Genomic DNA, 11237 nt, shown 5'->3' with positions numbered 1-11237 from the left:
TGGGGCCTGGGGCTGGTGGGAGGGTGGAGGGTCTTGTGTTTAAGCTGGACAGGAGAAAGCATGGGCGGGGCAGGGTGGTGGATTGAGGGAGCAGTGGATGAACTCCGGGGTGGGGTTGGGGGACAGGAAGGGCTGCTGGGCAGCAGGCAGCCCGTGGCCTGGGCACAGAGCCCCCGAGGGGCAGCCGCGCCCAGGCGCCTGGACAGGCTGCCCCGTCAGGAGATCTCATTGCCGAAGACCTCGAGCAGGAGGGGCGTGAGCTTCATGCTGCACTCTGGCTGGAAGGAGAGGCAGCGGTACTGCTTGGAGTGCTCTTCGTTGAGGCTGCGCAGGTCCGCCAGCTTCTGGATCATCTTGGCGTAGAGCAGGTGGCTGCCCGGAGGCGGGTGGCGGCAGCGGATGTAGGTCTGCAGCGTGTTGGACAGGCGGTCCTGGATGGCCTCGATGAGGGCGGCGTCCTGCACCCCTGGACGGTCTGTGGGCACGGGAAGGAGGAGGAGGCACAGGAGCTTGGAGCCAGATCCTCACTGCTCATTGCCCCACCCTACTCCTGTCCACAGACGCCCAGCTCCAGCACCTTCCTCGGCCACCCTTGTGTGGGTGCTTACCTGTGACACACTGTCCTGTCTAAAAGCCCCTCAGAGACTTCCAATGGAGTTTATGCTGAGACCCCAAGGTTTGGGGGGCTGTCCCCACCTCAGTTCTCTCCTCTGTCTCCATGCCTCACCCTCCCCTCAGCACGTTCATAATCCGCCCTCTTTGGCTTCCAAGCTTCCCTTCTGGCCATTTTATCTTTTACTGATCCTTTAGGCTGTGGCTAAGGACTCCTCGTGCCCACATGTGACAGAGCAAAACTGCCCAGAGTTTTCTAGGCTGTAATCTTTACATGGTAGGTCAGTCACCTGGCCTTCCTTTAGCAGACCTGCTGAAACAGTATGAACCTCCAACCTTTAGGTTCACAGCTGGACTCTCAACTAGTAAGCCGCCAAGCCTCTTTCAGGTAGCAGCTTGAAAGATCTTCCAGGAGGACATTCTTGATCATCTTTCTCCCCAACCCCTGGCCTGCATACGGCTGGCTCCCGTCATACTGTCTTAGGGGATCATGCTGTTATTGTGTACCATCTGACTGATAGCATATTTTTAGAGGCAGTAAATCACACAAGAGGAGATTGCTCATTTTTTCTCCCATAGAGCAACTGGTGGATTTGAACACCAGGCCTTTGTGTTGGCAGTGCAATTCCATACCTCTAAGCTACCAGAGCTCACTTCTTTATTTTTAGAAACATCATTATATTAGGAATTAGTTAATGAATTAATTAGCTCATTATTAGTTAACTAATATTTGTTAGTATCTCCTCCTAAATAAGCCTCTATGCTTAGCCCAGTGCCTGGCACTCAGTGGGTTCTCAATAAATGATGGCTGAGTGCATGGACAAGTGAGTGTGTGATGCATGCAGGGTGGGGAGGGAGCTCGTGGACATGCTCTGACCCTTGGCCAGGAAAGCATCCCTGGAGAAGCCACCCTCTTATCCTCCATGCTGAACTCAGTCCAGTTTGAGGCAGGGCTGCCTGCTTTGGGTCACATGTGTAAAACATGTGGACCTTTGCCTTCTCTCCCCCTTTCTACCTTAAGCACTGTAAGGGGTCAAGGGCCTTAGGACTCTGCCTCTAAAATCAGTCCAAACCATCTTTCAGGTACCACCAGGGGTTTGCAACCTCTTCCCGGAAGGGAAAGGCAAATATCAGGAAAGTTCTAGCCAATTCACATAAGAGCAAAGACTGGGGATTGGAAGCACCCAGGACCATCTGTGGCCCGACAGGTGGGATTCTGTGCTAATGCTGTGCAAACCAAGGACAGTGAAGGACCAGTATATATGCCATAAGGGCTGTGCCAGGCCAGTCGAGTGGGTCTCTTCCTCTTGCTCACTCCTCCCTCCAGATTGCCCTACTGGCCCTCAGCACTACTTTGTCCTTCAGACGCCTCACTGCCCAACTCCCCAAGTTTCTTGTCATACCTGGGGATACAATGCAGATGGCCATGAGCAGGACATGCTCCTCCTCATGCAAGTTCAGCTTCTTTAGCCCCACCTGGAACTTGATGAGGGGCTCGATCAGCTCCAGGCTGTGTCCAGCTGTGAGAGAGAATGGCCAGGTGGTGTTGGTAGAGCTGAGAAGCTACCCGTTCACCATGCTCCAGTCCACCTCCAACCGTAACTGGAAGCAACCCTACCTCCCCTCCCTCTTGTTGCTTGTTTCTCCATCTTCCTGTTCTTTACGGGAGAAATGACAGATTATAGCAGGGGTGGAGCCAGAGTCTGGAAGCTGGGGAGGGAGGGACAAGAGGACAGATGTACCTTTGGCTACGTCACTGACACGATACTTGTAGTCCTGGCTGCCGCAGGTCCAGGACATATCGTCCATGGTGAAGGACTGATTGGAGCGCAACATGATGACCTCGATGGCACTTGACTTTAGCAGCACAATCTGGTCCTCAGAGGTGAGGTCTCTGCCAGAGGGGATAAAGAAGGAGCTCAGGCTATTGCTCAAGATCTTCAAGTCACGCAACTTAGTTTGGTGATTTTGTCCACTGTCAAGTCAGAACCGACCCATCGCTGACCCTCAGGTGGGTTTTCAGAGGCACGGGAGAAGACTGCCCATCTTTCTCCAGTGGAGCTGGTGGCCTCAAACTGCGTGCCTTTGGGATTGCAGTGCAGCTTCTTGCTACTAGGACACCAGCACTCACAGGTTAGTGATTTTGGCAGGCATACACCTGCCAAGTGACCGTCAGGTATCATGGCTCTGCCATGGAGGGGTTTGCAGCCTGACTGGCACACACAAAACTACCTCCCTGGATGGAAAACAAGTCGGGACTGTGACCATGTGCCAAGGCATGAAGTGAAACAGCCCAACAGCTGAGGCAAAGGAAATTCAGTGACTTTCCCTGGTCTCCAAGACCCAAGTACTAGCTAGAATTAGAGAAAGAAAGGCAGAGCTAAGTAAGGCCTTGCTCATGAACTTGATGGTCTGTGTACAACATGGCAGGAGTCATCTTCAACAGCTCCCACTTCCCCAGTAGTAAAGGTCTGCCAACTCTGTCTCCAGGACATCTCTGGAGCTCTTACTTCCTCCCCACCCTCATCAGAGCTGCCCTAGTCCAGGGTTCCAGCAGCTATTACAACAGCCTGCTCTCTGGAATCTGGGTCTCTTATTAATTCCTCACTGCTGCCAGAGGGAAACACCATTCCTTTGTTCATAAGCCTCCACTGGCTCTCCACCATCCTGGGAGCAAACCTACACTTTATAATTTAAGTACAGGATGAGTCATCTCCAGCCATCAACCCTCCATTTTAGCACCATCGGAGTGCTCCTCGCTCAGAGGTCGTGCTCACATCAGTGCACCTTTGAGCATGTGACAACTCCAGCCCAGGCACCCTGTCTCTAACACCTTATCTCACTTTTCTGGCCCCACCCAGCATGGTCTCCATTGGAATTCCTCTCCTAATTATCTTCAACACAACTAGAGCCAATCTTTTATGGTTTACTGTATATTGTGTCTGCTTTTAATTTGTCCCTTCCCTCTAGCTTTGTTTTTTATGTGTTTGTCTCTGGCTCTTAACTTAAGCTCTTTGGGGGTCATTGTTGACGGGCACTGGCAAGGAATTGAACTCACCTCTCTGGCATGGAAAGGGGGATTTCTACCACAGAATCCACTAAGGGTCATTGTTGTGTTGTTATGCGCCGTCAAGTCGCTTGCAACTTATAGTCATCCTATGTACAGCAGCCCTAAACCCTGCTCTATCTCTTGCCAATCTTATTGTCTCCGACATACCTATTCCCATTACTCCAGTAACGGAATTAATCCATCTCATTGAGGGTCTTCCTCTCCTGCACTTTCCCTCCACCCTCCCAAGCATGACATCCCTCTCCAAGAACTGATCCCATCTTGCAACATGTCCAAAGTATGTCAGACGGAGTTCAGAATCCTTGCCTCCAAGGAGCAGACTGGCTTCACCCTCTCCAGCACAATCTTGTTTGTTCTCCTAGTAATTCATGGTATATTCAATACTCTTCTCCAGCACCAAAGCTCAAAGGCATCAACTCTCCTTCTATCATCCCTAGTCATGGTCTGTATCAGGTGCACCTTAGTCTCCAGAGTGACACCATTGCCCTTCAGTACTCTGGAGAGGTCCCTAAAAGCAGACTTTCCCATCACAATACATCTTTTAATTTCCTGGCTTCTGGTACCAAGAGTGTTGATTGTAGAGCCAAGCAAACTGAAGCTGTCAACAATCTCAATCTCTTCACCATCTATCATGATACTGCTAATTGGCCCAGCGGTGAGAATCTTTGTTTTCTTGATGTTGAACTTCAAGCAAGCGCTTCAGGTCCTCCTCAGTTTCAGCAAGCAGGGTTGTGTCATTACTATTTTTTAAATCACATTCGTCTTGCCCACAAATTAATAATTGGCTTCTGAGAATCAGTACATGCATGCTGTTTGAGTCAAGAGCTGGGCTTATCCAAATTAGGACAAGGAAAAGGTACAGTCCACAGATCAGTGTGCTTCTGTTCCCTCCACACACACCTTGCTCTTTCTAAATGTGTGTTTCCTTCTAGATCTCCTGAGAGACGGTTTGTCATCCTTTCTATGGCTACAGTGAGACATGTAAAAATTTGAGAAGTGATGAGAGTATTTTATCAACAGGTGACAGGTGATGAGGAATGAAAAGCTTGTAAAATCAGGATAGCCAACAAGGGATGATCAATTGAAAGAACCTTACAACATGATAACATCGGAAGGACCCTTTGGAAATTAAGTGATCCTATTGTTTCTTCAGTATTACTAACACATGGTTCCTCTGCAATTCTTTCAATGTCAGAGAGCTCATGGCTTCTAAACATACGTTTGAGGTTCTTTACTCTTGGGGTTGAAAGTCCCCTCCTTCTCTTGGGCTATAATCCATACAGTGGATGAGTACCCTTCTTCTACTGAGCTACAATCCATTGCTCATATGAGGAACATAAAGTCAAACCTTTCCATCATTAATCAGGGGCCATCCCTTTAACCATCTGAAAAAAAGCAGCCATGTCATCATTACATGATATGTCGTCATGTAAAAGCCATGTCTTTTACAGGATACAGCTGTTGTGAGCTGCTGTCAAGCCGGCTCCCCAGCTCATGGAGACTCCATGCATGAGAGAACAAAAGGCTGCCCCATCTTGCACTACCTCCGTGACTGGTGGCAGGTCTTCACTGGGTAATTTTGAGCTGTGGTGCTGGAGAAGAGTATTGAATATACCATGGACTGATAAGAGAACAAACAGGTTCATCCTGGAGAGAGTGAAGCCAGGCTGCTCCTTGGAGGCAAGGATTCTGAAGCTTTGTCTGACATACTTTGGACATGTTGCAAGGAGGGACCGGACCTTGGAGAGGGGCGTCATGCTTGCGAGGGTGGAGGGACAGTACAGGAGAGGAAGACCCCCTATTGACTCAGTGACTGGGGTAATCAGGTTGGGTGTGTTGGAGAAAATGAAATTGGCACAGGACAGACGAGGGTTTAGGGCTGTTGTACATAGGGTCACTATGAGATGTAGGCGACTCAACAGCACATAACAACAACACTTTTTAAGAAGTAGACCACCAGGACTTTCTCCCTAGTTTTAGACTGGAAACTCCACTGAAACCTATTCACGATCACAGAAACATGGAACCTCCACAGACAGGTGGGTGGGGCCGTGTGTGAGGTTGCACTGGCTTGGAATTGAACCCAGGTCTCCCACATGGAAGGTGAGAATTCCACTAAAGAGACTTCCACTAAGGAGACTGTCTTACTGACATGCTAGGGGCTGCAGTTTAAGTGTTTGGCTGCCAACTTAAAGGTTGGCGGTTTGAAACCATCATCCACTACGTGGGAGAAAACCATGGCAGTCAGTGTAATGGCTCACAGCTTCAGAAATCTTATCGAAAGTTCTTTCTCCTAGACAGTTTTTATGTGTCAGAATTAATTTAATAACAATGGATTTGAATTAGTAACATGGTGTCTAGACAAGTTACCATTCTCATTTTTCTCAGGATGCATAATCTGTAATTTTTAAAAAAAAATTGATACACCATTCCCACTTTTGTTTTAACCTATTATATATGTAAAACTCCAGTTTAGCCCCAGCTGAGGCTCAGGCTGTGGAGGGGGTGAAGATCTAATCAGGGAAGTGGTTCTGTAAAGATCTGGTGGCTTCTGAAGGGATAAAAGAAGATTCTGCTTGGAAGCACGGATGGTGAAGCCATGCTTCGTATATTTTGAGTTTGTGGTTAGAAGGGATCAGTCCTTGGAAAAGGATGTCATATGCTTGGAAAGGTGGAGGGTCAGTGAGAGAGTGGAAGACCCTCAATGACATAGGTTGACACAGTGACTGCAGCAAATGGCTCAAATGTGTCAGAGATGATGAGGGTGGCACAGGAGAGGATGGTGTTCAAATGCATTGTTGATAGAGTCATAGAAGACTCAGTCGCATCCAACAACAACACATGCAAAGCATGTTCATTGTTAAATTTTTTAAAAGGAAAAACAAATACAAATTGCTCATAATCACAGCAGTTTGGTATATGCCCTTCCTATCTTTTCTCTTCAGGAGCTCTGGAGGCCACCAGGCATTCCAAAGGAGAAAAATGGTCAGTTTCCTCTGGTGCAGCTTATAGCCTCAGAAACCCCATGGAGGGTCTGCTAAGTATCAGTTCTGACCCACTGGCAAAGAGTCTGACGTTTTGATTTTTACTCTTTTTTTCTTTCCATGTATCCTCTCTCCTCCCCCTTACATAATGCATTTGAAATAATTCTGTAACCAAATATTCTTTGGCCCAGTTCTTAGTATACTGCACAATGTTACATCAGAATATCATATTGATACTCTATTTAATGTCTCTCATTTGCCTATTTTTTTGACATTTGAGTTGTTTCTAACATTGTCTATTAGAAATAATTCTGTGAGGAGTGTCTTCTACATTACCTTTTTCTCAATGCCCCATTTCAAATCAATGACCACAAAGGAGCACTGCTCTGGGTGATTTGACCTGAAGATATTTTAAAGGAATCACTGGTTATTATCCTTATAAAAGCAAATAAAAATGACACCAAGTGGCTCCCAAGCTTGAGAATACACATCACAGACAGAACGGATAGGGGGTACGGGTGAATTTAAAAGTAATATTAAAGTGATCTGCTCCCACTGTGACAGATGCGGGCTCAGACTCTGTGCCTGTCCCCTGGACAGAGGTAACATGTGTAACTGGGCCAGGCTGCTCTCAGCACCTGTGAGATGCTCTGAAAATGAGTTGCTGTCTGGCCTTCCCCACCCCTAAAGGCTGAGCCCAGCTCCTCCTCTCCTTTGTTCCCACGGCACCTTCTAAGTGAAGCTCTGATGTCTTCCCAGCAACAGTTTGTTTACGTGACTATTTCTTCCATCTGATGCCAAATCCCTAGAGGCCAGGGATTGAGTTCTATTGTTGTTGTTTTGGGGTGCGTTGAATCAACTACTATGACCCATGTGATCCTATGAACAACAGATCTAAACCTTATCCTGTCCTGTGCCATCCTTACGGTGTCCACCGTGCTCACGCCCATTACAGTCACCGTGTCAGTGCATCTTGTTGAGGGAGTTACTCTCTTCTGCTGATCCTCTGCCTTTCCCAGCATGATGTGTGTTTCCAAGGCCTGGTGCCTCCTGATGACATGGTCAAATTATGTGAGACAAAGCTCTAAGGAGCATACTGGTTGCATTTCCTCCAAGACAGATTTACCTGTTCTTTCGGCTGCCTTCATTAACTTTTATCCATACCAGCTTATATAAGAAAAGTGTCTGTTGGATACGTGAATGAATGAATGTGGAGGCCTTTGGCCTGGCCCCTCATCTACCACCCACGTCAGTGAAGCCTAGAGGCCTTTGATTCTTGGAGTCAAGGTTGCTCCTGGAAGTTAAGCTGCCACTGCTCCCAGTACCTCCTCCTTGCACTCCTGCCACAAGTGGACAAGGAGGGAGATTTGTGGGATACAGACTGACAGGCTGAGGGGAGAGAGGTGTAGGGAGGCAGGGAGGGAGAGAGGGAGGGAGGGAGGAAACAGGGCCAAGGCCACCCCACAGTACAGTTTGTGCCCAGTCCAGACCAGTCCAGTCCCACCCCACTTTGGTCCCATGCCTACACTTGTGCCTCATCTTGCTCTTCCCCTCCTCCCACTTACCCACACAAAAGTCACATCCTGCCCTCCCTCCTCCCTCCGCCTACAGCAACAAGATCAAAGCCACCAGGGATGTAGCTTCTGTTCTTTCTCTGCTTGGAAAAATAGAAACCCTAAACATGGACACTGGTAGAGTCAGGGAGTTGTTGGCCTGGCCCTGCCTAGACCCACCGGAACCCTGGCTTGGGCTCCAGGGCAGGCTCAGCATCACCTCCATCAAGTTGCAGAGTGTCCATGTCAGTGTTTTCTGGAGAGCTCCGCGAAGGCCGGCCCTATGTTTGTGAGCAGACATTCTACCCTCAGACTTCTCAAGTGACGCTATAAAGAGGAAGGCAAGGTTGTGTCTGAGAAATTTGAATGAGCCTGTATCAGTAGCCAGACACCGCCCGTACCCGCTCCTATGGAACAGCTGCCCACAACTGTTAGGCTAGACTAGAAACTTGGGAGAAAAGGAGACTTGAGAGAAAAGGGAGGGGGTGACTTCAGTTCAGCTATGGGGGGGGAAAACTGTTATTACTTGGGTCTATGCATATGTCCAGGTGAAGGGTTTCCACGGGGACATCCTAAGTGTCACAAATGGCTAAGCCCTTGGCAGCTAACTAAAGGTGGCTGGTTTGGGTCTACCTCTACCCAGAGGCACTTTGGAAGATATGCCTGGTGATCTGTTTCCAAAATCATCAGCCACTGACATCCTTTTAGAGTAGTTCTACTCTGACATACAACAAAGTGTCTCCATGAGTTGAAGTCAAGTTCTTGGAAAGTCATTTAAGGGATAGGGGTCAAGAAGATGGAAGAGAAGTGGAGTCTCGGGTTACTGAGGTAATAGAGTATACAGAAAAACTGTCCTCTTTCTAGGACATTTTTACTATGTACTCAATTCCAGCCACCGTTTAGAATCACCAAGTCCTAGCATTCAGAAAGGGTCTGAACTCATTCTCATTCATCTCCCCTCAAGAGCAGAAATGATGAATCCAGGCCTGTGCAAATGAGGACTGTCCTCAGGATTAGGAATGGAAACTGGTTGCTACACTGTACACATTGGCACCCTGAAGTGTCTTTTGCTCTTGCTGTTTACACAAAACAAGCCCCTGGAATACACGAGTGTGCAAATAGGAACATGAAGAGTGTAGGAGGGACTTGGAACCTGTGCTGAGCGAAATTTACTCTCCTTTCCAAGGACGGGCTCTGGAGGGCAAGTCCTGGTGCAGCACAATGCTGGGCTCAGACTCTGGGTTCTGATTGCTGCCTGCCTGCCAGAGGAGCCCTCCTTCCTTTTTTCGTAACCAGAATGTGCAACTCAGTAACAGTGTTTTAGCAACGTTGGATGGTTTTTTTTTGTTCACAGTTTCCCCATTAATTTAAGAGGAAAGGCATTGGTGGATCCCTCATATTTGAAATGTAAAACAAAACCACACTTAAGGCAGTCCTTTTGAGGAAGTACATCTCTAAACATTAGTAATCCGTACAAGATGCAGTGTTGCAGTGCTTAATTTGCTGATGTTATATCTCAGATGTTCAATTTTATGATTTACTGTTCTTACCACTGCAGTCCAGTAGGCTGGGGCCTGGTTTACAATGAAGATGTTGTGGGTGGTGTAACAGAAAATTGGACAATATTCAGCTCTAACAGTATATAACAATTGAACTGTGCATGTGCCGATTTCGTTTCTAACTTTAGGATTCCAACATCACTGTTAACATATTAACATCAATTTACTTGAAGACAAGGCTTACGGTGTGGTTATATTCAGCTTTATCTCCCATAGATGCATCAGTTGCTAATCTGAAATGAGGAGATCAATTTATATCAGAATCAACTAACAGTGAAGTCTTTGGAACAGGGTTTCATCAGAAATCAGAGACTACAGGTGACACAGAGCCAGCTGTCTCAGGGTAGAAATAAAAGAGTCTGTGCTAGGTTAAGCTTTGCATATTACCTCCATCTAATTGGAACTGAAGGTCTGTGGGTGGCATAAGCAATTTGCTAACTTAGCGGTTTAAATCCACCTCATGGTTCTGTGAAAGAAAAGGCCTGGAAAACTGGTTCTGTAAAGAGTGTGGTTGTGGTGTGCTATTGAGGCAGAATCGACCCACTCCAGTGGGTTTTCAAAAGTTATTCATCTCATGGGAAGAGATTGCCCATCCTTCTCTTGCAGAGAAACTGGTGGTTCCAAACCATGTGCCTTTGGCATTGCAGTGCAATTTCTTACCACTAGGCCACCAGAGCTCCCCTTCTGGAAAGAGTACAGCCAGGAGAATCATAAGAAGCTCTCTTACTTTGTAACACATGGGCTCCTGGTGAGTAGGAATGAACTTAATAGCCAAACATTTGCTTTTTGTTTTCACTGGAAATGCAGCAATTAAGACAGTAAATTATGGATGGCTTCTCTATACAACAGTTACCCAGAGGACAAGGCACGGTGCTTATTAGTTTTCTAACCAGCACTGGCTGCTTTCCAGGCACCTTCCTGCTCCCCGTGTTCCACCACTGGATCTGACCATCCGTATCTAGGAGTCAGCCACTGCCCCTGCATGAGATGATGATAAGATGACTTGCTATTCATTTCTTTCTATTTCCCAACCACATTGCATATGCATTTTTATGGCAGTGAACCAAATGGAACTTCTGAAAAGCATGAGGATATAAACATAAACAAATATAGAGGCAACTGTATCTATTAAAAACATCAACACTATATTGTTTTAGGAATATCAGATACTTTATAAATATTTAATGCTCAGTTCTGTGCATGCCATAGTTACTAAAACAATACATTTATTATAAGCTACACCACAGACTTGATTGAGGAAGAATCCATAAGAGAGGATCTCTACTCCAGCAGAACTCCTAATACCTATCTATTTTGGTGAAAGAAAGGAAATGAAGAAGGAAGGGAGGAACCTACAACCAGGAGAAGATAACGTAGATGAATGGGATCTTCTAAGACTCAAATCCCTATGCACATCCAAAAACTTCTCCAACAGGGTAAAAAGGGAGGCCACTGACTG

General features: G+C 47.1%; 1 protein-coding gene across 1 annotated transcript in view; it reads right to left on the bottom strand.

Moving 5' to 3' along the window:
- Nucleotides 1–215: 215 nt before the first annotated feature.
- VDR (vitamin D (1,25- dihydroxyvitamin D3) receptor) overlaps nt 216–11237 on the bottom strand; it is a 57293-nt gene continuing 46271 nt past the window's right edge. Inside the window, exons 7-9 of the mRNA XM_006888160.1 lie at nt 2355–2506; nt 2016–2132; nt 216–475 (exon numbers count right to left, since the gene is read on the bottom strand). Coding sequence (XP_006888222.1) covers nt 216–475; nt 2016–2132; nt 2355–2506 — 529 coding nt within the window. The remainder of the gene's footprint in view (nt 476–2015; nt 2133–2354; nt 2507–11237) is intronic.

The sequence above is a fragment of the Elephantulus edwardii genome, unplaced genomic scaffold (assembly GCF_000299155.1).
Source record: "Elephantulus edwardii isolate Elephantulus edwardi_28Jun2011 unplaced genomic scaffold, EleEdw1.0 scaffold00065, whole genome shotgun sequence".
NCBI classification, from domain to species: Eukaryota; Metazoa; Chordata; class Mammalia; order Macroscelidea; family Macroscelididae; genus Elephantulus; species Elephantulus edwardii.
The sequence above is the reverse complement of the archived record's forward strand: the minus strand, read 5'-3'. Positions and strand labels throughout refer to the sequence as shown.